This window comes from Ambystoma mexicanum, chromosome 1q (assembly GCF_040938575.1).
Source record: "Ambystoma mexicanum isolate Mex_15411 chromosome 1q, UKY_AmexF1_1, whole genome shotgun sequence".
Lineage (NCBI taxonomy): Eukaryota > Metazoa > Chordata > Amphibia > Caudata > Ambystomatidae > Ambystoma > Ambystoma mexicanum.
The window spans coordinates 1,258,687,219-1,258,713,512 of NC_090922.1; the positions used below are offsets into that span (position 1 = coordinate 1,258,687,219).

General features: G+C 46.2%; 1 protein-coding gene across 1 annotated transcript in view; it reads right to left on the minus strand.

Moving 5' to 3' along the window:
* Positions 1–7,772: 7,772 nt before the first annotated feature.
* The window catches only part of FGGY (FGGY carbohydrate kinase domain containing), a 2,730,916-nt gene continuing 2,712,394 nt past the window's right edge, over positions 7,773–26,294 (minus strand). The window contains exon 16 of the mRNA XM_069642074.1: positions 7,773–7,892. Coding sequence (XP_069498175.1) covers positions 7,784–7,892 — 109 coding nt within the window. The 3' untranslated portion in view covers positions 7,773–7,783. The remainder of the gene's footprint in view (positions 7,893–26,294) is intronic.

Here is a 26,294-nt window from a genome sequence, read left to right on the forward strand (position 1 = left end):
CCTCTAGAGCCTGGCATACTCTTCAAAAGCCCTCATGGGGCCAGTCCTGGCGCCTATGGCGCCAGGCTCATACACCATGAACAACAATGTGCTTGGGAACTACTTTATTGTATTGTCAGCCAACATGGAGGCATCCACATAGCTTGGTTCCTAAGAACCAAGCTATGTGGTCTAGTGTTTTGGGTGTGGCAGGCCTGGAACTAATTTCCCTGGTACTACTTTACCTGGGCTATATAAACCACACCCTGACTGCAGAACATGCTTCGTGTTACTTTGCAGCTTGCAACGTGACGCTCACCGTGTCCAGCTGTTCTCTCAAACCTCGGAGAAGCAGAACCTGCAAGGAGACAAAAGGAACATCAATAGAAGCAGCATCTTACCTGCAGTCTTCATCTTTAAACACTCGCAGCTACTCAGAACAGCTTGTAGAGGCAACATTAAAGAAAGCTGTAGGGACATTTACAATTTACGAACTGCTCAAAAGGCTTACCTGGCTGGTCACCTCTCGGCTGGCACCACTCCGGACATTCCACTCGTGCTGAAGAACACTGTGAACTACAAGGAAGGAAAACACAGCTTAGCAAAGGCAAAACATCGCAGCGCTGCGCATAGCACTTACTTACCGCACCATAGCGCTCTTAATGCGCCATCATTTACCAGCGGGGCTCAACCAAGCCAGTTCGCTGCACTGAAGCTCTGCAAACCTAAGGGAGGAAAAAGAGACATTTTAAACAAAGAAAGGCATGCAGGATAGCAACAAAACTAAAGAACAGCAGTAGGACCTACCTGAAAAATATCAAACGGGCCGGCGTCAGTGAAGTAACTGGACCGCACTCGCCCATGAAAGACAACGCGCCTCTGCAAAGAAGGCAGGACGGAGAGCATGCCTAATTCTACCACAAGGCAGAACCTTCCCCACAGACCACATCAGGGCAAACCTGAGAAGCATACCAGCGAGTAACCCAGCTGGGTGGCATCCCTGTGGATACCAGGTGAGCATAACAGTGAGAAGTTGGTGTGGCAGAAAAGAGGGTGTGTGCAATCTCCAACTGATTTGGTGTGGAGACAAACAAGTATAGGAAAGGTGGCAATGCCCCAAGCTATGGCTTTGACTAACTTCATTACCCCACCCATGTGACCAAACAGAATATTGCCGCTAACATACAAGAGGACTGGTATGTGCTCAATATCAAGGAATTATTGTCTATGTTCATGTCAAATGGTACAGTCCATATACAGCACAGGGCAAACATTGAAAGCTTTGAGGGGTACTTTACTGTTTCCAATTGGCCTGTTCCATGACCTCCACATTCACTTTGCTAATATGGGTGGGAGATGTAATTCCTTCTGTTTCTTCATAGTTGTAGTGTGTCCTTTTCCCATTGCATTGAGGCTGGCCCATGCGCACATTCCGATGCCAAGTCGGCTGCCAAGTTTCTGGTGAGAGAAGTATTTCCCCGATGGTGAGTGTCCAAGATGCTTAAAAGTGACAATGGCACCCACTTCTTCAATAAACTGTTCAAGGAGATTGCAGCTCTTTGGGGAATAAAGCACAAGTTGTGCTCCATGTACCACCCTTACGCCAACGTCGCTGTGGGAATGATGAACGGGTTGCTAAAAAATAAGTTGTCCAATCTTTGTGCTACACTGAAAAGGAACTGGGTTCACTGTCTCCCTTTGGCCTTATTCAGGTTGAGGAGCCAGCCCTGTAAGGATCATCACCTCTACCCACATGAAATAGTGATGGGGAGACACATGCACACACTATTCTTTCCAATATGTAGTGCTTCTGATGCTCACATGGCTGTGGCAATTTTGGGGGATAAGTTCCATTCGTATTTGACTCAGTTAACAAAGTGGATTAAATACCTTTCTCAACAGATTGCTCCACGTCGGTCAGAAGAAGGCAACAACAGCGCTGAACCAGAATCTGCAAGCTCACCATCATTGCAATTGTTCCCTGGTGAGAAAGTATATGTTAAAAATGTTGTCAGTGTATGGAGTGAGCCTTGTTAAAATGCTCCTTATACAGTGGTGCATGCTACTCCCCTTGCTGTTAAAGTAAAAGAGCTGTGAAATTGGGTGCATTTGGCTGATGTCAGGAGGGCGCCACAAACTTCGCCTCCAACAATAAGCATTTTATCGGAATGTTTTTAATTCAGTGATCTCAGTGGATGATTTTCTGGTCGAAAAAAGTAATAATTGCTGAATTTTATCACGGATGAGTATTTTTGCTTTTGTATTTTTCAAAAGTTTTGTTGTTTTTTAAGGTGTGTGATTTTTCTAACAATTTCTAAGATGTATTTGCAAAGTTCTGCATTTTTTGGTAGTACTAATGGTGTATGCAATAAGAGGTTTTGTAGTAGAATACTCATTCTGCTAATGTGTGATTTTGTTTTTGGTTTATTTTATATGTTTCTAGTGAGTTTATATGGTTAGGACGTAGAAGGAAGATGAACTGGAGGTAAATCCTGCCACTTTCCACCCATTTGCGGTGCTATCACTGAGGTGCTATTAGCACCAACAGTAATAATAATAATAATAATAATAATAATAATAATAATAATAGTGCCCAACATTCCCCATAGAATCCTGTGGACTCTTAACAAATCGGGGAGTAACTGTCTTACCACAACTCGGGATCCGATGCTAATAGTGCTGTACCAAGTTGCACTAATGCTATTTGCGTTGGCAGTATCTTGGTGGATTTACCACTGGGATACCCTCAAACTTATGATAGAGCCCAATGCCTGATGTGCCTAACCCAAAATATAATTACATGTCGTACAGCCATATGAACTCAGTAGGGAAACAGAGGTATAACAGCAGTTGTTATGTCTGCTCTCTCATCCCCCAAATGTCTGGTTAGAGGCCCAGTGTTTAGTTCACTTAGCGCTGTGTCATGAACGCAATTTGTTCCAGGGGTACAAGGTACAAGTTGTACTAATGGAAAAAGATGGAGAGAAGTGTGCAAAAGACGACATTGCCTCCAATGTAAACCACGACTTATGTTAAAATTGGATGGAGTGTTGTTTGTGTCTATCAGATGGGAGATGGCAGTGGTGAGCTGTGCAGCAGGGGGGTTGGCAGGGTTTGGAGAAGAAGTTATATGGAACATTAATAAGAACTGTTTCATGATATGGACTGCATTTATACACATATTAACAGTCAGTCAAACAATTTTATTCGGCCTGAAAAGGCCATCAAAGTACATCCTAATAATACACTGCTAAAATATAATTACAATAAACAAGGCAAAAAAGGAAAAACATATCCAAGCAACAGCAAAAGGTTGCACCCCGTCTAGAGTGCTACCCGACAGATCTTTTAACCAATAATCAAGAACCGCCGTTCCCTTGACCCTCCCATCTCCCAAACCGCCTCGGGCCCAAGGCAGTCATATTTGCCCCTGAAAGCGGGCTGTTGCTTGAGGGGTCACCCATGGATCTCACACTAACAGGGATGAGAGTAGAGCTGACCATGATGCCAGATTCCCATGGGCGCCCTCGGCCATTGCATTTTTCCAAAACCTCCCTTGCCAAATCTGCGTCCCCAAAGACCAGTCTGACAATGGGCCTCATTACGACCCTGGCGGAGTGGGTTTACGCCAGCGTTATTCGCGACGGACCCGTCCGCCCTACTACGAGTTCCCGTAGCGCCATGGAGCCGTTTTCCGCCTGGTTTTTTCGGGCGGAGAAATCCATGGCGCTACGGGACCTTGATGTTAATTACGCCACCGTATTTTACGGTGGCGTAATTAACGCCTTCCCCACTCCCATTATACCCTATGGGGCAAAAATGGGAATGGGGAAGGGTAAAATGGGGGATGGGGATTTACCGCCCCGCCAAGGACGGAATGGGGCGGAAAATCCGCCAACCCCCATGGCGCTATCGGCAGCTTTCCGCCGTGCTCCATGGTGCATTTTGCACCGCGATTTCCGCCAGGGTCGTAATGAGGCCCAATGTCTGTTTTAGGTGCATATTTGTACAGTCTAGTGCACTGTAACAAAGAGCCCGTTGACACAAACCCACACTCCCCTACAGCCCGTAAGCAGTGAAGACATTTGTTCCGCAGGGCGTCCCTTGGTTCTCTTTTATCCGTGGATAGTTTAGGGACTCCCTCAAGGAACACTGTGAAACTGCTACGGCCTTGACGGATAGGGTGCCCGGGCGTAGACCTCCCCCGCCCGAGGATTGACACACCAGTCCCCCTCCCCACAGAGTGCATGTTATGCTGGACTCTCCCAGCAGAATTCTGTATTGGTGGTGGCTCGATAGCTGTAGACCCATAAGGCTCCCTCTGAGGGGGTGGCACTGGGGGATGGGCCACCTCTAATTGGCTCCTTTTAGAATGGGGGATCTTATCCATGGGGGCAGGGGGCGGGCAGGGGTACGAGGAATAGGACCCTTTGTTAGAGACTGGGTTCAGACCCCCAGGCCCTGTCCCCGCTGAGGCCCCTCCTCTACTCCCTGCACCACCCTCCCTCCTGACCCCCAGCACGTCCTTGCTCAGAACCAGTAGGAGGTTTTTGATCTCCACCAGCTCGGAGAGCAGGAGTTGACAGGGACAGCTAGGCAGATCAACGCGCACAGTAGAAAGTGGGGCTGGCGAACACTAGGCTCCTATTGAGGGGGGTCAGGAGCCCGGGGAGGGCTGAACCGTAAAACAGAGCTAACCCCCATAGGGGCATCAGACGTGGGCTCACTCCCATTGCAGGAAGGGGGGCTAGGTTCCACTCTCTTACCCAGGCCAAAGTTGCCCACCCCCCTGAGGTCCGGAGCCAGAGGAGCAGAGGCAGACAGTGGGTGGGCGTCTGGGAGAACCACTGTCGACTGCAGGACTGATATGACAGGGTTCAGACCAGAGGGTGGGTTGGGAGGTTCCAGCCCCTGGGATGAGGCCAACAGTGGGGCCAATACAGCGTACCCTGTAGGCAGCTTGGAAATTCCCAATGAAATCCTCTCACATCCAGTGGCCAGAGTATCCAGAAGAACGGCGGTAGCTACACGGTCAAGGCCCCCTCCAGGGGTTAAGAGGTTAATGGAGGGCACATGTTCATCCAAAAATTGGCTTGGCTGGGCAGGAATGACGCGAGGAGAAGAAACAAAACCACAAGTGATCCCAGAGGACTGTGGAAGGGCTCTGGATGCTTGGTAGAAGGGTGCAGGGCAGCTTGGATGTAAGGCCTCGACCACTGGGCATAAATGGTCGGGTGGGCCCTCCATTCACATGTGGACTCCCAGTACAGGCTTCTGTACCCTGCGTGACCCCTTGTGCCTTGTGTGGCAAGCCCCCCCCATAGTCTTCTCCCCATGATCCATTTTCGGTGCTCCACAGGGTCCGATGGGCCTTGTATGCTGGATAAAAGGGTGGATTTGGAAAGCTGGAGGGGTTAAAAGGGGACGAGAGGTCGCCCCCTCCCGTGGCACCGTGGATTCCAAAGCTAGCACCCCCAGGGAGGCCAACCATCTTGCAATGAGGGAGGCTTTGGGGGTCAAAATCCAAAAGTAATGGAGAATCTCACCTCGTGCACGCAGTACAATAGGCTTCAGTGCCGGTCCTTGTGCCGGGTGTTAGGACCTGATGCAAGGTGTTGGGTGCTCCACGCCAGCTGGGCGCGAACACCCAATCGGGAGCGAACACCCGCGCCCTTTCTCCCACGGGCTTCCACCCTCGCGGGCTACAGCCACAGCTTATGCCCTGCAGGGGGGCAGGGCCAAACAGCAGACGGCAAGACAGCCTCCCAAACTCCCGGGTCCTCGGCGAACACCCGCGCCCTTTCTCCCGCGGGCTTCCACCCTCGCGGGCTACAGCCACAGCTTATGTCCTGCAGGGGGGCGGGGTCAAACAGCAGACGGCAAGACAGCCTCCCAAGCTCCCAGGTCCTTGGCGAACACCTGCTATCTTTCTCCCGTGGGCTGCAGCCACAGTTTATGTCCTGCAGAGGGGCGGGGCCAAACAGCAGACGGCAAGACAGCCTCCCAAGCTCCCGGGTCTTCGGCGAACACCCGGGCCCTTTCTCCCGCATTGATTGAAGGACGTGAAACTCCAGTAAAAGTGCAACCAGTAGACGAATATCAGTTTTTGTTTTTGAGGGCATGGGGCTGTTCCAGTAGGCACTAACACCAAGTGCAACAAGACAATGTTAATTCCATATCTTGCAAATGGAACAGCGACATAGATGGGCATGTATGGGGTATATGGCCTACAAACATACCTGCATCTTCCGTCTTCCTGTTGAGGAACATGTGCATTAACAACATTACACTCAGGTATCCTGGAGGTGCCTGAAGCACACTTGACAATAGCTTCTAAGCATGGGTTGTCGCAATCTATCTCAGCCTCTATCCAACCCCCTGAAATGAGAAAGAAAGGGTGATCAGTGAAGTTGACGATGAAGAGATCAAACTGTTTGTCGTAAGAATCATCCAAGCCACTCAAAGCAATTACAGACAAATATCAGCTGTAGACCTGGACTGCAGTGTTTTTTGCTTCTCTCTTAACACCAGGGATCCAGGCTGCAGCAAACGCAAAATTGTTGCAGATTATACGGTGGGAAGTGATCCACGAAGAGTGAGCTGAGGGTGATCCGGTTGAAAAATATACACATTTTCCAGAAGAAAAGAAGACCAGGACACCATCGAAATAGAGAAATAGACAACACACACACACAAATAAGGAAGATTCTCCAAAAGAATCACCATCTTTTCAGTAAGTAGAAATACAAAACCACTGCAAGAGTTTCTATAAAATCATTCCTATGGTACTGCTTAACTACTATAATAATGGTAGTAAAATCAACTTTTCAAGTAAGAGCAATGACTAAAGTTAGTAACTGAGAAACTGTCCATTATTAGTGAAATGAACAACAATTGTAATTTGTACATTTAACAACTAATACAATTACCACTATAACATCACTATATATGTTTTAAGAGTATCAAGTCCCCAGAGCGACATGCTGGTTTCCTCAGGAGAACAACAGACGCTAACATAAACTGGCACATAGCCTCTACAGCCCAAAACACTGGAAGAGAAAAATGGGAAGCACAGAGCACATGTAAAAGAAGATAGTGAACCAGCACTACCATCAAGGATACTGTAGCAGGAAACAAACATTTATAGCAAGTGAGGCCACTGAGAATGTGCAAACCAGTTAAGACAGTTTCAGAATAGTGAATCCCTTAAAATGTGAGAAAACAATTATTCAACAATAAAATAAGCTTAACCAACAATACATTGTGAATTCTATCCAGAACTGCTGTCGAAACACAGCCACTGCAAAGGTACCAACTGAAAGAAGCAACATAGCCACACCACACGACTAAGTAACATAATAAACATCATAGAAGTATGAAAACATTTTGCTAAATAATGACAAATGCCAGCCCTATAATAAGCAATAGTGCTAACACATGCATTGCTATTGTGTTAGTAGAAAATGTTAACTGTGTTAGTGAACATAGTGAATACATTAAAATGTGTGAAAACAATTATGCAGAACTAAAATGTGCTTAGGAAACAGTACATTCCAAATTCTTTACAGAACTGCTGTCAAACACAACACCAGTGAAGGAACCAACTGAGAGAAACAACATAGTTACAAGAAGAAGTATAACCTATGTCTGTCCTATAAAAAGAAATAGTGCTAAAACATGCATTGCTACTGTGTTAGTAGAAAATGTTAACTGTGTTTGCAAAATTTCTTATTTGGGTTAGTAGGAAACTTGAACAAATAGAGTGATGCCATAAACAACTTACCTCCTGTGACCAAGTCCCCAGTCATTTGCTCGGGGTGAGGTTTGGGGTTACCATTGGGGCTGGATGATGCCACTCAGAATGTGATGCTGGGCACACAGGAAGAGTATGGAGGATCGCCTGGATACCACACCTGCAAAAGGAGGCAGAGGCCACAATAGGGTTATAATGCTTTAAGAGACATAGGGCTCATTACAAGTCTGGCGGTAGCATTGCCGGATAAACCGGCAGGCTCCTGCCAGACCCTAAATACCATTCCACCTCCGTGATTACCGGAATCACCAGGGCATTACAACCCCGGTGACCCGGTAATTCCGGAGGCGGAATTCCATAAATCCCCATTCCCATGGGGATGGGGACAATGGAAACACTGGTTCCATCTATGACGGAGCCGGTGTTTCCATTTCTGCCTGCAGGCGGGTGGCGTTAATCCCACCAGGTCAGACCTGGCGGGAGTGACTCCTCCTACCTGTAGAACTTGGAATCAGCTGGTCCGGAAACAACGGTGGCGGCAGATTTACCGCCACCGTTGTTTAAGGACTGGCTGACTCATAATGAGGCCCATAGTTATGAATGAGCCCCTCTTGAGCACATTATTCCCCCATGTCACCAACATGCCAACTCCAACACAGAGGACTTTTAGATAGTAAAAGAGGTACGTGAGCCCTTCTGTGAGAACGAACATGGCTTAATGACCTTTCTAAATAGTGACTGTCATGCATCACAGGATGTGGGTAGCATGAAGATTAAGTCCCTGTGGAAAGTAGAAAGAGGCAATATTAGCCATATGAAAAAAAAACACTGGCAGAGGTATGGACACCTGTGCTTGAAAAACTCTTTTCTTGCAGCCCTAACAGAGAAAGGATACTCTGATGTACTCCACACTCTCAGAACATACATGCAAAACAAAACCAAGTTGGTGGTAGGTCTCTATTAGCTTGCACCACAAAGCATTGAAAAGCGGGTACAAGGCCCAGGGAGCCACTGGGAGGTTACACAGTCAATCAATCACAAAACAAGACACTCGGATGAATACAGGGATGTGGGATCAGCACTGTATATAAGGGGAAGGATTTTGCAGGGTGGGTGTTTGGAGGAGGGGTGCATTCTGAGAATGTTGGAAGAAAGAATAGACAGAGTGAGAGCTTGAAGCCAGGAGCGAGAGAGATAGAGAAAGAGAGAGAAAGAGAGAGAGAGAGAGAGAGAGAGAGAGAGAGAGAGAGAGAGAGAGCGTGAGAGGAGAGGAGGGGACAAGAAAAGCTAGTTGGAGAAATGAGGCAAGTGGAAGAAAGTAAGCAGAGTAGAAAATGAGGAACGTCTTTTGAGAAGTCGAAAAGAGTGAAAGGAGAGGAGAGCAGGAGAGGAAGCGCAACAGGAGAGGAGAGTGGGGATGGAAAACACTGGAGAGGAGGAGTGGAAGAGGAGAGTAAATTCAGAGGAGAAGAGGACAGGTGAAATATCAGAAGAAGAGCAGAGGAAAGGATAAACATCTGCTTGAGGAAGGAGAATAAGGAGCAGTGCAGAGCGTGGATCGAAGCTATGATGGAGAGATATGAGGAAGATGGAGGAAAGGGCACATCTGTCCCAGAGAGGACTAAGCTGGTAGGGTGGAATAGGGTGAACCCTCAGTTGGTAAAAGGTGAGCCTAGGATGAATGGAGGAATGACCACATGGTAAAGCATCAGATGGACAGGTGTAGCACAAAGAGACAGAGGAGGAGGAAAAGGGAATAGGAAAGTTGCTCATACGTACAAATACTTGGCATGACACCAGAAAGGAGAATGAGAGCAGGCTGGTGGACAATAGAACCAGCTGGTGCCGGTGATTCAGTAAATCCAATCCCATGGAGTCCTATGGGACTCCATGGGAATTGGAACGTACTGCTCTCTGCCACCTGTAATGTCCTTATAATACCGGGATATAAGGCGGTGGAGACGTTAAGTGGAGGTTGCTGGTATCCTGTTGGAATTACCAGTGGGATACCGTCAAACTCATATTGAGGGCCTGGGCCTTTAAGAAAGTTGGGCTTATATGATATAATATGCCATTTATAACATGCCTATACACAGGTGTTTCAAGGCGCGACGAGGCAAGGGAGGGGAACAGAGGGAAGATATACAGCGATCCTACTAGGCCAGGTGTCAATCAGGTCGCGCAAGTGCATGGGAAGGGGGGGAGAACTGCAGGGTGGGAAGGGGGAGAGGACAGTGCAGTACAATGGATAAGAAAAAAAAACAATAGGTTAAGTACAGCCAGCAGGTGGCAAGTGCAAGGGTAAGTGGAGACAACAGGTGGAAAGTGCTGGTAGTGGGACTGTAGGCATGCAGAAACTGTCCCCAAGTGCAGGGTTGCAAGGAGGGCAGTGCAGGAGTGCGACTGGTGGGGGAGGGGACCTGGGCGCGAGATCAGAGGGCGACCAGGCAACCAGTGCAAAGTCAGTGTCAGCCGGGAAGTCAGCAAGGGAGAGGAGGAGAAAAAGCAGAAGCAAAGAGAAAGGTTTTGAGGTGCTTCCGGAACCGAAGATGATTCTCCTCAAGTTTCAGGGTGGCAGGGAGGCTGTTCCAGAGAGAGGCTCCAGCCAAGGAAAGAGATCTACCACCAACTCGTTGCTTTGAGAAGCGACTGACCCTGAGGAAGTTTGAGGCAGATGAGCGAAGAGCTCGAGAAGGAAGATATTTAGGAAGAGATAGTTGAAGATATTGAGGCCCCAGACCCCAGAAGGCCTTGTGGACAATGCAGAGGGGTTTGAACTTAATCCTCACAGCCACAGGGAGCCAGTGTAGAGATTTCAGTCCTGGAGTGATACGATCCCTGGGCTTGAGGTCAAGGACAAGTCTCGCAGTCCTGTTCTGGATAATTTGCAGAATGCTCTAACATCCTGCACAGTACCAGCTTGTGACTATCACTTCGGACATTTTGACTACAGGAGAAGGTCTCCCCTCAATAGTCAAGCTACAAAAGACCCAGCCAAGAAAGGAGGAAGTCCAATAACATTCTTCACTTGGTGATTGGGAGCCACAGAGGGAGAGCATGACAACCCACAAGGGGAACGTAAGAGGCAATCTTGTTGAAAAGAGTGAGAAAGTCAAGCCATACTGAACTGCTCATTTGAATTGCTTGCATTTTCCTTTGGCCAAGCCTGTATATATAACCCAAGTAAAGCCTGTTTAAACAAAAACTCTAAATGTGTGCCTTTTATGGAGTCCACTCGACCTTCTGGCACTCCACTAAATTAAATATGAACTATACATGTACATCTATTTACAGAATTAGCTTCACTTGTGCGCTAAAGCCAAAGCATGGTTGAAGAACATAGCCAAAGCACATGCAGAAACGGCTTCACTATTGGCAACACATACAGATTGTAGGTGCTGGTAGATAGGTCACCTGTGAACAAGAATGATGACAAGAACAAATGCTCTCATACACTATTATATTTGGGGACTGTTACTAAGTACGGGCCAACTAAAATGCAATTTCACAAATGTCTTTTCCTGCTGGTTGTGAATATTTAGGGCTTTGGACCATGGAGAAAATGTCTCAGTGAAAACAGTTACCGGCCTGCTCAGATGTTTCAGGCTTTTGGGTGGCGAAAACCCCTTTTTTTCCTCTAATCTTCTCACACTTGAAGCAAAGTTCTTATGAGCAGATGATTCATGGTTGTAGCTAGCAGGGAGAGCTAGAAATGGGTCCCTGCTCTGCCTTAGCATTGCATTGGTTCCCTCTCCTTCACCTCTCTGCTATGTCCATAACATCCCTGTCCCAGTCTCATTTTTCTTCTCACCATCTAGTTATACTTAGGGCACACCTGTCTAAAAAGGACCTTTCAACATTTACTATGTACTACTAGCCTTCCACAATCGCACCTTCACACCTTGGCTGTCTTAACTTTCTTTCTACCTCCTCAGAACTGTTATCTTTCCTCTGATGTTACTGCTTCCGCATCACTACCAGCCTCGGATAGCCTCACCTCCTAATCAAGCTTGGGTTTCTCTCCCCCTCCTGCACCCTGTCTCCTACCACCTCCTCTCCACATCTGCAGCCCACTTTTTTCTCTTCCTCATCCTCTTGGACATAACCTCCTACTGATGTTACCACATGTTCTTGTCCTGTCACCGTATCTGCTGTTACTACCGCCTCCTTAAGCTTCTTCCTTCCTACCACTTCTGCCTGCCAACTTTCACTTTGTGATGTTACCCACTCCCACACCTCCTTCAGCTCTGTATCTGCCATCACCTCCTTCTGTCTACTCTTGCCTCCTAATGTAACCACTTCCTCTTACACTTTCTCAACTCCCACCCCTACTTCTGTACACTCCTGGTTCCTGATTGTACCACCTCATCCTCTAAATGTTTACTTCCACCAACACTGTATGACCACTTTCGCTGCCCGATGTTACCAACTATTCTTTCACCTTCTTAACTTCCATGACTCCTTCTGTACATGCTTGACTCCTGAAGTTACCTCCTCGTCCTTTACCTTCTTAAAGCCCACCACCTCCTATTCACTCTTGCTACCTCTCCAATCTCCCCCATCTTTCCAGCCTCTGCTTCTTCCACTGCTCTTCAGTCTTCTTCAGATGTGAGCCTCCTGCTTCTGCAACTCAGACCCAGCAATGGGCCAGGCTATATTTATACTGTGTTCCCTCCTCCCCCCGGGTAGGCCTTTCACTGAGGGTCTGCACCTGTGAGCAGTAATTGAGCAAGAGATTGGGTTGGATGTCTTCCTGAGTGCACCTGGAGCAACTATGGGCTCAGGGGGTGAGGCCAACCAATACCCCCTCAGCTCATCATCTTGTCTTTGATATTTCTTCTTTGACCCTGAGGCTACCTGCTGTGGTGTGGTCTAAGAGATGTGGTGTTCAGAGACGTCTTTATGGGAGGGCAAAAGGGGCACTTGCCCAGGGCCCCCACCTTGGAGGGGGCCCCAAAAGGCTGCCTGATCTAAAGAAGTAAGATTCCTTTGTTCACCAGACTTAAATAGCACACATCAGGATATTTGATGGCATGGCGCTGAGGCTCTAAACTTATTGCCTGTCTGTTTCGGCAAGTACATTCTGGCTCGATCAATTCATCATGTAATGCTTTCTGTGTTCACTGTGGTATATATAGTTTGTGTGTTTCTTGCGGCACAACTCCTGTAGCATTCTTTCCTTCCTGTAGAAATTATGTTGATCATGTTCAATAGCCACATTTGAAATGCATACTGGTAGATTGAGTGCCACAATGGTTCAGATGTTAGCTCAGTGTGTTAAGCACACATTGCAGTGATATGTGTGCCTATGGAGACACGTAACTACAAAAGCACAGCTGAAATGAGCAATAAAAAATATAACTCTCGAATCGATTACGATCCGAAAATAGCAGACGCTAAACGAGAGCTTAGGAAGGCAATCTGCAATGTAAGGCTGGCTGAGCCTTTCCTATGTCTGCAGTTTATAAACCTGCCTGCATATGTACTTGGTCTTGCATCACAACAGGTGATTTTATCAGCAATGTACATGCACCAGATAGGGGTTGCTATAAACATGACATCCTTATGGTGAAGGTCTAGAAATTGGTTTGTTCAGATGCAGTGTTGTAAAACCTAGGCAATCACCTCCAAACGATGAGCTTAAACTGTTAGTCCAAAAAATGAGTAAGTATCAGAATTTGGAAGCAAAGCATTCATGCTTTTATCCTGGCTTTACCAGCAGACAATACATTGATCTTGATCAATCATCTTATATCTTGTACATTATTGTACTGTCTTCTGTGAAGTTTGCCTACTCGCATGCTGGTGGCTTCGTTTAACCCATTACTTGATCTTTCTTCTTATGTAGGCCATTTGAGTTGAAGGGGTGGTAGAAAGAAGGTATCGGACCAGATGGTGAAGTACTCGGGCAAGCATATTTTAAAGTCTGCTCGTTTGACACAAAAAAAGCTTTGCATTTTTTGTAAAAGTCAAAGGTTTTTCTGCACGTTTATAAATGACAATTTGACAAGCCATGTTTTGGAAGTATGTAAAGCTTTAAAATAAAAAAGACCATCCTGATTAAATTTGTTAAATCACACTGATTGGTATGCTGGTACTTATATATGTCTCTTTATGATGGAGAGAATGAAGCTAGAATCATTCTGTGTTACACCCTTCCATAATATTTTGTTTTTAAAAATTATCATGTTTGGTTATGTGCTGTGTGTACTTTCCTAGTCAGTTTTATAAAATGAGATTAGTTTAGTTCATGGTAAGAACTGGTAATGAAAGTGTTCAAATGCAGAAATTGCAGAGTTGGCACAAATCCCAGATTCACCCCTTAACCATTGTGTGTAATGCTGGGACTCTAATATAATATTGTATTGCTTACCCTCTCGAATTTGCCAATCCTTAAACCTTTCAAAATGGTCAGCCATTCAGAGAGATTTCCTTCTCAGGGTATGATCTTCAAAACAGCCTCACTCATGGTTTCAGTGGCTGTAGTGTTGCTTTCACTATAATAGTGAGCATTGATATATTGCACACCACAGGCACTTTATTCTTTTGACAATACTATTTGAAAACCATGTCCCACTTATAATCTCAATATGTCTGCATACTGACATCTTCCTGGTAGCTTCTCATCTGCATCCACTATCCATGCTATGTGTAGCTTTCTCCTTCCTGCCAATTGGTCCTCTCTATCCGTGCTTGAGTATGTTTGCATTCTGTGAGGCAGCAAATGTGAGTTATCCATCTATTCTGGGTTACATGCACCTTTTACATACAGACCTGCATTAATACTACAGGCTGCATACCTTCCTGGATGCTATTTATAAAAAGTATCCTGTATCTATGCTAGAACAGGAGTAACCTCTTCATAAACTGATAATGTTGGCCGTCAAATGATACTTGTTTATCAGTCTGATTAGAGCAGGAATGAAGATGGTAAGGGGACTTAAAGGGGAGTAACATCCCTATTTTTAATGCTGTGAGTCAGCATATCAACCTATGGGTTGTGATTGCGGCAAGGGGGGCAGATATGCATGATCACTTAATTCCTTTGGTTTGGTGGAGGGGTCCCCAAAGATGTCCGTGCCCAGGGCCCCAAAAGTGTTTAAGATGGCCCTGGTGGTGTTAAAGCATGTATTACAGCGTGTTACACCTTTTGTAATTTATTTGTGCAATTGTGTGAGTGAGGAGCTTGATAGTTTGTTTCCCTGTATGACATTATTTTATTGGTAAATAACAGTTCAATTGTTGCTTTATGTGTCCGCTTTACTGCATTTGAGAAAATGCTGCCTTAAAACCTTCTCTTTGTGTAAATGATGTGTTCATTGTGGGTTACACAGATCCTCAAACATAACCACTTTGATGGGCTGAATTAACTAGTATTGGTAGCAATGTACACCATAACTTTGTTATTTACACAGAAAGGATTTCTCTTAAAGGAACATCCTTTTCATTACTGTTGAATTGGGTCTGGCTGTCGTAAGCTTTTGTCTCTCTCAATTGAGGATTGGGGTCTTTTTGCTCTAAAGAAAGCATGCAAAACATTAACATGCAATACGTGTCAATATCCACCAGATCCACCATTAGATGAGCATCAGAGTGCTTGCTGCACTTCAATTCTAGTCCTTGGGGTTGTTGCATGCTAGCGTGCGGCATCGAAGATCTTATTCTCAGTGGATTGTGAATCACGTAACTCCCATTTTTATTGCAAATAAAACATTATTGCAAATAAAACTAATAACGAAATATACAAACAAGCAATTAAAACACTTTGGGCCTCATTACGAGGAGGGCCGTAAGGGTTTAACAGTGCCAGTAAAAGTTCCGGAGCCGTTAACCCCGTACCGTCCTATTACAAGGTCCCCTAGCGGGACCCGCTCTGGACGTCTGGTTTTACCAGGCGTCCTTTGCGGGTCCCGCGAGGGGACAAGCATGCTAACAACGGGCCTATAATTAACGTGCCCGTTGTTGGCAGGCAGCCCATTCCCATTGAACCCTATGGTGCTCAAATGGGATTGGGGATTAATTTTTACCAGGTCCAAGAAAAGGGCAATTACCGGGTCCGCCTAGGTCAGCATGACCCAGGAATTGCCCATTTCATGGACCCGGTAAACATTCATTTACGCCGGCAGCCGTGCCCTTAATAAGGGCAGAGCTACCGCCAGGGTCCTAATGAGCTCCATTCTGTCTTTCAGGTATACCTGAACCTGAAAGTGACCTTGGAAAGACACCCCAAACCACCCATGTGCATGACAAACACAGATTTTATGCCACACACAAATAACACACACAATCCTAACAACACAAATTCCATAACAACTACCAACCGTACCCCTCTGTGTCTAGCATAACCACACATCCTAAGACTATCGAAATACAACCACTACTATGACTACCAACACTATAGCCACTAAACGTGCACAATCTCATACTTTAACAATGCTCCAAAGTCACTTTCACCGTAAAACCCCACCCCCAAATAACTCCACCTCTACTGCCACACAACAATAATAGTCAGACAGTTCCTACAGCCACCATCACTGCATAAACCACACCCCACATGCTTACACATGTCACGCAGTCTCCACCTATGGGGAATCTGCGCTCGTGGCTGTGGTAATAGTTTGAGGTCCCTTACTGACAAGGGATGAAAATAGCCACTAGGTGTTTGCTCATGGTACAACGTTCATTTTTTGCCAGTCACTTTTTTCGATGGGTTTTTACCAGAATTATTTAAAAAAAAACATTGAAAAACACAGGGGGGTGTGGTGAAGGCTATATAAGGGGTCGGGGGTCGGGAATAGAGTTTCATTAATATAGGAAGTGGGGTGGGATTAGGGGAAGTCCCCAAAAAGAAAAAAAAGATGTTTGATGGGTTTTTCCCAAAGAATATTTTGGCAAAAACCCATCGAAAAAAATGACTGGCAAAAAATGAACACAGAACCTTGCGCATATGCCTGGCCCATTTACAAGCAGGTAATCCTGATAAGAATTGAGTAGCAACATCTGGTATGCTCTTCCAGATTCGCCACAAACGCTGCAACATTTTCACTGAACACACAATGAGGTGCTTGATGGCAGACATACACAAACTTTATCTTCTCCTACTCCTACCCCCACCACCAATACCACCACTACAGTAGTCCTTAAAAAATCCCTGTAAAGCCAACCATCTGAAATCATGCACTCCCCCCTACACACTGACCAAGACAGACACAAAGAAAACTACTACGCAGCTGCTCCATTTTGGTGGGGCATACCCTCTACCAAGACCACAAGTCCAAATTGATCAAAACTACCTGAACGTTGGCACATATTGTCCAAGGTGCAGGAGTGCCATTACTTTGGCTGATATAAACACAGAAACGCGACAAGAAGACCTGCAGCAACATAAATTGCAACATCATAAAATATGTAAACAGTAAAATATAGATCTTATATAAAATACTGCTATGTATTTCTTGTAAATAAGAAAGGTGAAAATGGAGTGTATATAGATCCTATATAAAAGAAATACACATCACAAATAAAAATGAAGTATGGTGCAATATTCTCTAGAATAAAACATTTTTAAGAATCACAAGACCAAAGTTCCTTGTATACTTGTAAAAAAATGGCCCTTATGAAAAAGAAGTAGACATTTACAATTGTAGTCTCTGGGCCTCATTACGAGTTGGCCGGTAAACAAATCAAATTACCAGCATGGTGGTGCAGCCATGTCCGTGTTGCACTGCTGCCGTAATTAATGGTTGATTCCGAGTCAGCCGGCATGCGCATACCGGCATGCCGGTAACGGCTGCGCAAGCATGCCAGTTAAGCCCTCCAGACCCACGACAGCGGCATCATCCTTGCCGCAGACACAGGCACCGGCATCCTAGATGCTGTACAGAACGGTACCGTTGATACCGGTAACGTACATACCGGCACCAGAAGTGCTGGTACCGGAAGCAACGTCATCGCGCCGGAAGGGAAATGCTCCGGCGGCAATCTTTAAAAACACAATCCATTGCAATCCTCTGCCTACAGCACCTGGATTGGCAAACAGTGGACAGTGTTAGCAAGAACATGGCCAAGGCTACCCAAAAAGGCACAGTGCGGCTGCAAAAGCCACTTTTTTTGATGAGGAACTCAACATGCTCTCCGACACTCTGGTCTACCATGCAGATGTCGTGTTCTGCCCAGACCTGCACCATGCAGCACAAATAAGAAAAAAGCACATCTGGGAGGAGGTGTCGCAGAAGGTCACTGCGATGGGGAGAACCCCAGGCACAGTTAAAGAGTGCAGGAAACGTTGGGACGATCTGCGGCTGCATGTCCGCAACATCCTCTCGGCAAACCGCAGCTAGGCCCAGGCAACAGGTGGTGGAGCATCATCCCCCATAAAGCTGGCACGTTGGGAGGAAACCTGCAGCTCCGTTATAGACATGGAGGCCATCGAGGGTGCTGGCCATTCTGAGATGGGAGTCCCATCATCGGCGGATGAAGGTGAGTGACCCTTAGCGTAATACAATAGTCACCACATACACCCAATACCCCAAGTACAATGATGGAGTCCAAATGGCAATTAGATGAGAGCAAATACATGGCCATCACCTCCCACCTAAAGTCAGCCCCTACAAAACCGCAACATCCCTGCCATGAAAACATGCAACTAATCCCACTGACACAAACCACATGAGCCCCCGACTGCAAACACAAGCACCATCTGCATGCACACACACACACATACACATCACCATAAAGATACAGGCCTGATCACTGTGCCATCCCATTGCATGTAGCACACATCCCTTCTACCGATTGCACACGTGACCCACAGAGACTGCGCAGCAGAAGACGTGCGGGAGGCTGTTTCCCATGTGAGCCTTAGTGCCGTGATTACAGAGCTAAGAACATGCAGGAGACTGGGGCCAGTAACAAGAGGCAAGCCAAGGGTCTCGGGAGGAAAAGGTACTCCCAATTCGAGTGGCTGGACCGGAGACACCCATGCAGGAGAAGGGCGTGGTTCCCCAGCTATCCAGAAGCAGTAGAAGTGGTAGTGCAAGTTGGGAAAGCAGTGCAACCCAGAGAAGCCGGTGAATGAAGCACAGCATTCTAACACTATGCGCAAGCCTTGCCGGTATCTGTTTTCAACTCCTTACTGATCCGCGTATGACTTTATGCGAGCAGAAGCTGTTCGTTGTACTAAAAATATTACTAATATTGGAAATGTAGCACTCCTGTATACCGAGAAAGTCCTATTATACGTGTGAGAAGTTAAAGCTGCTGAAAACCATTGTTCCCATATTAAAAGACTGTTGCTGACTAATGGAGTGGTTGTGTGTCCCTAATTAAGGAGAGGGAACACTGATAGAAACATTTCCGAATACTGAAACTTGACAATACACAAGTTACACTTTATAAATTCTGTAAATCACATCAGAAAGAGGCTGAATGTGACTAATTGTGATTCCCAATTGAAGTCAGAAGTATTATTTGCCTTTGCACAGGAATTCAATTATCTTCTCATCTTTAAATCCTTGAAATCTACTTTAAAGAGAGATTGCGTGTGCCTTATTCTGTTTTCAACTAAGAGACTGAATCTTATATTGTATCTAAAAGCGACATTCTTTCTATTTCTACAAAGTAAAGAGAAGAACAAGCATTGGCCAAACCAAGAAGCAATCCCTTTTTATAATGAAGCCAACCTTTCCAAGAGTTGAAGAGGCATCTAACTGTATTGTGAAGTTGTTAACACTGAGGTGGTCTACAATATACATGTACCACTATTGCCTGAAGCTGAGAGAGTGGCACCAAAGCTTTTGGGTAATTACTTGGGGCTGATGGCTGACAGAAAGTTGTGATTAAAGCAGAAGAAGGAGATCTAATTGCTTGTGAAGAATATTCTCAAAGTATACACAACCTGCAGTGCCAAAGACTGCAAAAGCCAGAGAGGAGTGAGTCTTGTGGGACAAAATAGTTTGTTATTGTGCCAGACAAAAAGGAAAGGCAAAGAGGCTGCCCATTTGAGAAAGTCATTGAAAGGAAGAATGCCTTGCCTGCCAAAAGAGGTTGAAGATTCCTGGCAAATGACAAAACCTTCCTGCCCTTTCAAAGTAATGAGCTGTGGTAGTAGTACTTAAACTGTGGTGGTACAATAAGTTGTCAGCAGATATAACCTTGAAGTGGTCTGAACCAGTAACATACTCTGGGCCAAAGGTGACTGTTCTTATAGTACCAACAGTAGAAGTATGGTTGTTGAAGTGGAAGCAGCAGTACAAAGAAAATGTCCTGACAAATATACCAATGTAGAGTTGTTAATAACGTAGTCCTACCTGTTGATTAAGAACTGTGTGTTGTTGACAGTGGGGCATATTACATCTTCTTTTGACCTGTGGTAAACTGTCTGGAAGAAGAGACAATTGATCATAACCAGGATTACCGTTCATGGAAATATTCCATGAGATTGACAGGCTAATGCACATAAATCAGTTGCCAATGTTAGCATAAAGAGGGGGCCTTTCATAGGAGAGGCCTATTTAATAGAAGGATTCATATCTAAATCAGAGAGTGGCAGGAAGTAGGGTTTCCCAGTAAGGGGCGCTCTGAGTACCATATCCATTTAAGGATGTAGGGCTCTTAGGTTCAGTAAACAATCTCAAGTTATCAAAGATTTTCCCCAATGAAATGGAACAGGTGACATCAGAAATCCAGAGACTGTATCATGGGGAAGGGGAGCACAGACACAACAGTCAGATACGTTCTGGATGCATGCGCACTGTCAGGTTGATCAAACCACAGATCAACAGGCTTAGGAAAAGCAGTCCCCAAAAGTAACAACGATCAATGCTGGAAACATGACAATGAGATGAGGGAAACCCATGTCTATAGTCAGTTGCACATGGTCAATGTTCAGTTTGCAAGATGAAAATACCAAACAATGTGTGGATTGGCAACAGTTTCTCAAAGTTCTGGAAAGTTCTGCCCATGGTCCAACCGTCATCTTTTGGAGTGGAATATGTCCATCCCCTAAAATACCACAAGGGAAGTGCTGGGTATCCTATATAAACCACTGCAAGCTCACACCTGCTGCCATGGCACCCTTCAATGCACCCACCAATGATAACTTGGCCAACTTACACTGTGCTGGTGAACTGGCAGTTGCCTATCGGAGAAAACTAGAGAAAGTTGTTGATAAAGTGTCTCCTGATAAAACCCGCCTCAGGAAAAAGCTACCTGACAAAAAGTGGTACTCACCAGTTATTCAGGCTCTTAAAAAAAGACAACAATAATGCATTAAAATGTTGGGAAAAACTAAATCTGACAAGGATAAATCCACCGACTTGAAGGTAGTCAAGGCACATAAGACTTCCATATCCCTACCTAAGAAAAACTACTATGACCAACGTACTCTGGGGGCTGCATCCAGCTCTACAGCTCGAGAACCACAGCCCACTGCCATAAAATTTCAACAAAGACACTAAGTGGTGTAATACCATTCAAAAAATGTTCCTATCAACCTGCAACCGGTACTAGACAGGTTTAATAGGGACGTCTCTCACTGGCAATCGCTCGCCCTATCATTAATGGGTAGGGCAGCCTTGTTTAAAATTATAGAGTTTCACAAAATCTTGGCTATGTTGGTCTGGTCTAACATGGCGGCATCTTCCTTGTATTGTTGAAATTCTGTTTGCTCACAAATGTTTGGCAAAGGTCCCGTCTCACTGGGTTAGTGGTTTAGCCAAGAGAAGACCGCATATAAACATTTAGAACAAGAAGGAAAACCCAGGATGAGACTGCGCCCAGTTTTTCAAAACATGGTTTAATATGTAAATGCCCTTTCAGATGACACGTGTTTCGGTCCCATTAGGACCTTCTTCAAATCAGGGCTGATTAAGTATATTACTGAAAATCTTTTAAATATATTCCAACATTAACAAAAAATGGTATGTTCATTCACATATTAACAAAAGAAATGCAAGTGATATAATGATATATGTTTTGTTGACAGAAAAGAATAATTAAAAAGTCAAAAAACCAAAGTGCCAGACAAAAATGGGGCTGGGGATAGGGAAGGATAAAGAGGGTCAAGAGATAGACAGAAACACCTTAATTAGTCAGTGCTGAATATATTGTTTTACCATGATTTCACCTAATGCCCCTTATTGGGTTAAGCAGATAGTATTCGTTCTTCAAATCTCGGGTTAGATCCCTTAAAGAAAATAAATCAATCATGGTATCAATTGTTTAAAATAATGAGACTACCTAGACCCCTATACACTCTCCAAAATGCTCCGCTCCCCATCCCCCATGACACCTTCGCACTCATAGAGAGGAACCTCTGCACGCTACTTTGGGGAGGGAAACAACCCAGAATCGCCCTCACTACACTCCAGTGGTCAGTGTGGGAGGGAGGCATTGGACTACCCTGCATACGCACATACTACCTAGCAACACAGATTGGGGTGGTGAATGACTGGCTACACACAGAACCCACTCTACCGCACGTCCGAATTGAAATTGAGGCTATGCTCTTAGTCCCGCCCCTACAGGTCCTTAGCGCCACCAACAACCAATTCCCGAGAATACCAAGAATGACACGTCACATCCGGCATGCCGGGAGGGACGCACATAAGCTTGTTGGCTGGAAGGCGAAACCAACACTTGCTCAACCCATATGGCACAACACACATCTTCCAGAAATAAGGAAAATGGGATGGTTTGGGAACTGGGGAAATAGAGGGATACCCACACTAGCTCATGTGATTCAGGAGGGACGCCTACTAAGCTTTGATACCATGCAAGACAAATATGGTTTGGCACCTATGGACCGGTTTCGATATGCACAGCTCGCCCATGCCGTACGCACCCAATTTCCAGACACCACTACCATACCTCCCTGCTCCCCCATAGAAACCAATGTTCTCCTGCAGCGTATCCCCTCCAAGGTCACCTCCACACTTTATCTGGCCCTTAACTCCTTTGGTGCCAAAGAACTAGGTAAGATGAAAGAAAGGTGGGAAAGGGACCTGGGGGTTCTGGAGCCTGAGGACTGGACAGATGCACTAATGTCCCCCCCGTGAGATAGGCATTGTGGCCAAACTCAGACTGATACAACTCAGAATACTTCACCGCTCATACTACTCTCGTACCGCCCTGGACAGGTGGGGCAAAACCGGAGATGCGACATGTAGCCAATGCAAACGAAAGACGGCCACCTTCTTTCATATGATTTGGGATTGTCAGGTGTTACAGGTCTTCTGGGGTAAGTGCATGGACACAATCTCCACCATATTAGGAAAGCCAATCCCCAAGGACCCCAAAATGGCACTTCTGGGAATCTGGGGGGAGGTTGACCTTACTAAGCATGAAAAAACATTTACGGCATTGGCACTGGGTGCGGGGAAAAGACTTATTGCTGCAGGTTGGGGCTCAGCGGACCCGATATGTTTGAATCGCTGGACTAACGAACTGAGTAGGTGCGCATCTCTGGAACGCCGCATCTACAACGCGCGGGGTTGCCCCCGAATATTTGAGAGGATATGGGGGAAATGGCTAGACGGTTGCTGAGACACACCTCCGTCCTACTTCCTCCCCCCCTGCTCTCCCTATCACCCCCCTCCTCCTATAATCTGAAGTTATGAGATGTAACCAGAACTGCCTTCTATTACCTGCTCGGCGGATGAAATATTACTTTTTATGCCTGCATCGCCTCTTTTCACTGATAATGCTAATGTGATTTCCTGACGAGTGCCTTTGTTTGTGCTCATGTTGTTTCCTTGGTAAAACCCAAATAAACAGAGTTTACAACAAAAAAAAAAAACGTTCTTGGACAAACTGAAAAAAATCCAGACTAACATTTTAAGCGAAAATGTCCATGATAACCCTGAACAAAGTAACTCGCCAGTCTATACCCCAAAGAGGACTTGCCCTGAATTCAATTTTCACTCAATCTCTGAGCAGGATCTCACTGATATTTTCTGTAAGCTAAAGCCCACAAACTGTAAAGGGAACATTTGTCCAGTCATTGCGGTAAAGTCCTGTGCCTCGCTTCTGGTCCCCCTTATTACTAAATTTATGAATATCTCATTCAGGGAAAACTGTGTTCCATGTGATACTAAGCAGGCCTGGATTTCTCCCCTGTTACAAAAACCCTCACATGCTCCCAGCCTGCCAGTCAACTATCGACCCATCACTAATGCCCCCTATTGCTTAAGATACTGGACAGAGTAGCAAATCTGCAGATTGAGGATTTCCTCACTGAATATGACATTATTGGGCACAAACAGTCTGGTTCAGACATGCTCATATGACTGAGTCCACGCTGCTTGAACTAAAAACTAACATATTCCAGACTATAGAATCTGGAAATACGGCCTTGCTTGTGCTGCTGGATCTCTCTGCCACATTCGATCTTGCGGATCACACCCTTTTGCCAGAGAGACTATGGGCCTCATTATGGGTCCAGCGGTAACCGTGCCGGTGATACTGGCAGTTGTCACCAGACCTGTAATGATTTACCGGGGCCTGACTTCCCGGTAACCCCAGGAGATTACAACGCCGGCAGTCCAGAAAGTCAGGTGCCGGTAAATTGTAATTCCCCATTCCCATAGAGTCCCATAGGACTTTATGGGAAGGGGGAACACAGAAGCACCGGCACCGTTATCAACGGTGCCGGTGCTTCCATGACAGTCTGCCTACTGTGGCTGCTGTGCTCGGCAGGGTCCGACCTGCCGGGCACACTGAGGCCCTATGTATTTTAGCACACTTTTCCACAGCATCAGCTGATTGGTTAAAATCTTTTTTGGCCGAACGTAGGGCTAGGGTTTCCTTTAAGGATTCGCAGGCAGAGGAGTTCATGGTCATCTGTGGGGTCCCACAGGGCTTGTGCCTGTCACCAACTCTTTTCAACATCTTTACACTCCCATTGTTTGAACATCTGGACAGGGTAGGCATTATGGTATGGTATTGTTTATTTGTAAAGTGCCTACACACAAAGCAAAACAAGGGGAAGAAACAACAGTTATTCGGAGCCCTTGATTTTCTGAACGATACAAGTCTGCACAGGCAGAGTGTGTGCATGGAACAAGTGCATATAATACAATTAACAGTGTACATGACAGCAAATAGGTCTGACGAGGATTCTGCGGTTTTTCCAAGTGCACTGAGGCGCCACCATGCAAGGAGGGGAGACAAGGGAAAAACAGATAGATGATCTTCAAGGCATGGTGCATTCAGATCGAGCAAGTGTGCAGACAGGTGCAGGAGAGGCGGAGGGTGGCGGTGAGGACCAAGGGTGCCCAGTCAGTCAGAAGCTGGGGTAAGTGCTGAGAGATGCCACGCTCAAGGGGCACTGACCAAGTGCAGTAACTATGTGGCAAGTGCAAGCTTGTAGTCAAGTGCTAGAGGACTGACAGGGCACCCAGGGACCTGTGAGACTCTGAGGTACACCAGGCGGCCAGTTAGAAGGCTGTGTGGAAAAGGAGGGAGAGAGGAATAGCGCAGAGAGAAAGGTTAGCAGAGTAGAGGGAGAGAGAATGAAGAGGAGAAAAGGAATGTCTTATGGAGTTTCCGGAACTTAAGGAGATCAGGCTGAAGACGGAGGGCAGCAGGGAGGCTATTCCAGAGGGAGGCCCCTGCAGAGGATAAAGATCTCCCGCAAATCTCTGCTTGGAGAACCGGCTCACTCGCAGAAAGTTGGCGACAGATGAGCGGAGGGCTTGTGAAGGACAGTATTTAGGTAGGCATTGTTGCAGATAGGGAGGTCTCAGGACCCAGAAAGTCTTGCGGACAATGCAGAGGGTCTTGAACTTGATCATTGCAGCCACTGGGAGCCAGTGGAGGGATTGCAGCAACAGTGAGATGCAGTCACTGGCCTTGAGGCCAAGGATAAGACTTGCAGTTCTGTTCTGGATGAGTTGCAGAGGGTGCAGAGCAGAGACAGGGAGGTTGAGAAAGAGGCTATTGCAGTAGTCCAGCCTTGAGAGAACCAGAGTTCAGGAGACAGTGAACCACTGTGGGAATGTCTGAAATGGGAGTGGAGAAGGAGAGCGTGGAGTTGAAGATGACCCCAAGAATTTTTGCCTCGCAGGTAGGTGCGCGCTCAGGGCCAAGGGAAGCCGACCAGAGTGAGAGTGGGAAAGCAGGAGCAGGAGTCCCAATGCGAACAATCTCAGTCTTACTGGCATAGAGGCAGAGGTCTTTTGCAGCACACCATGACTGAATTGCAGACAGACAGTCAGATATGAGCGAGGCAGAGGAGGTGGCTGAGGGTAGACTGAAGGAGAGTTGCATGTCATCAGCATAGCACTAGAAGTTAGAGATGAAAATGGCAATAACACGGGCATGAGCAGCCATGTAGACATTGAATAACTAGGGGTATAGTTTAGAACCCTGGGGAACACCGCAAGTTGAAAGAGTGATAGTAGAGAGAAAGGACCCAAGTTCCACCTGGGATGGGCGGTCGGAAAGCAAGGAGGCTAACCATGCCAGAGGCTGACCTGTGATTCCCAGGGTGTCATGCAGACATGCGATCAGGATGTTGTGGTTTACCATGTCAAAGGCAGAGGAGAAGTCAAGAAGAATGAGG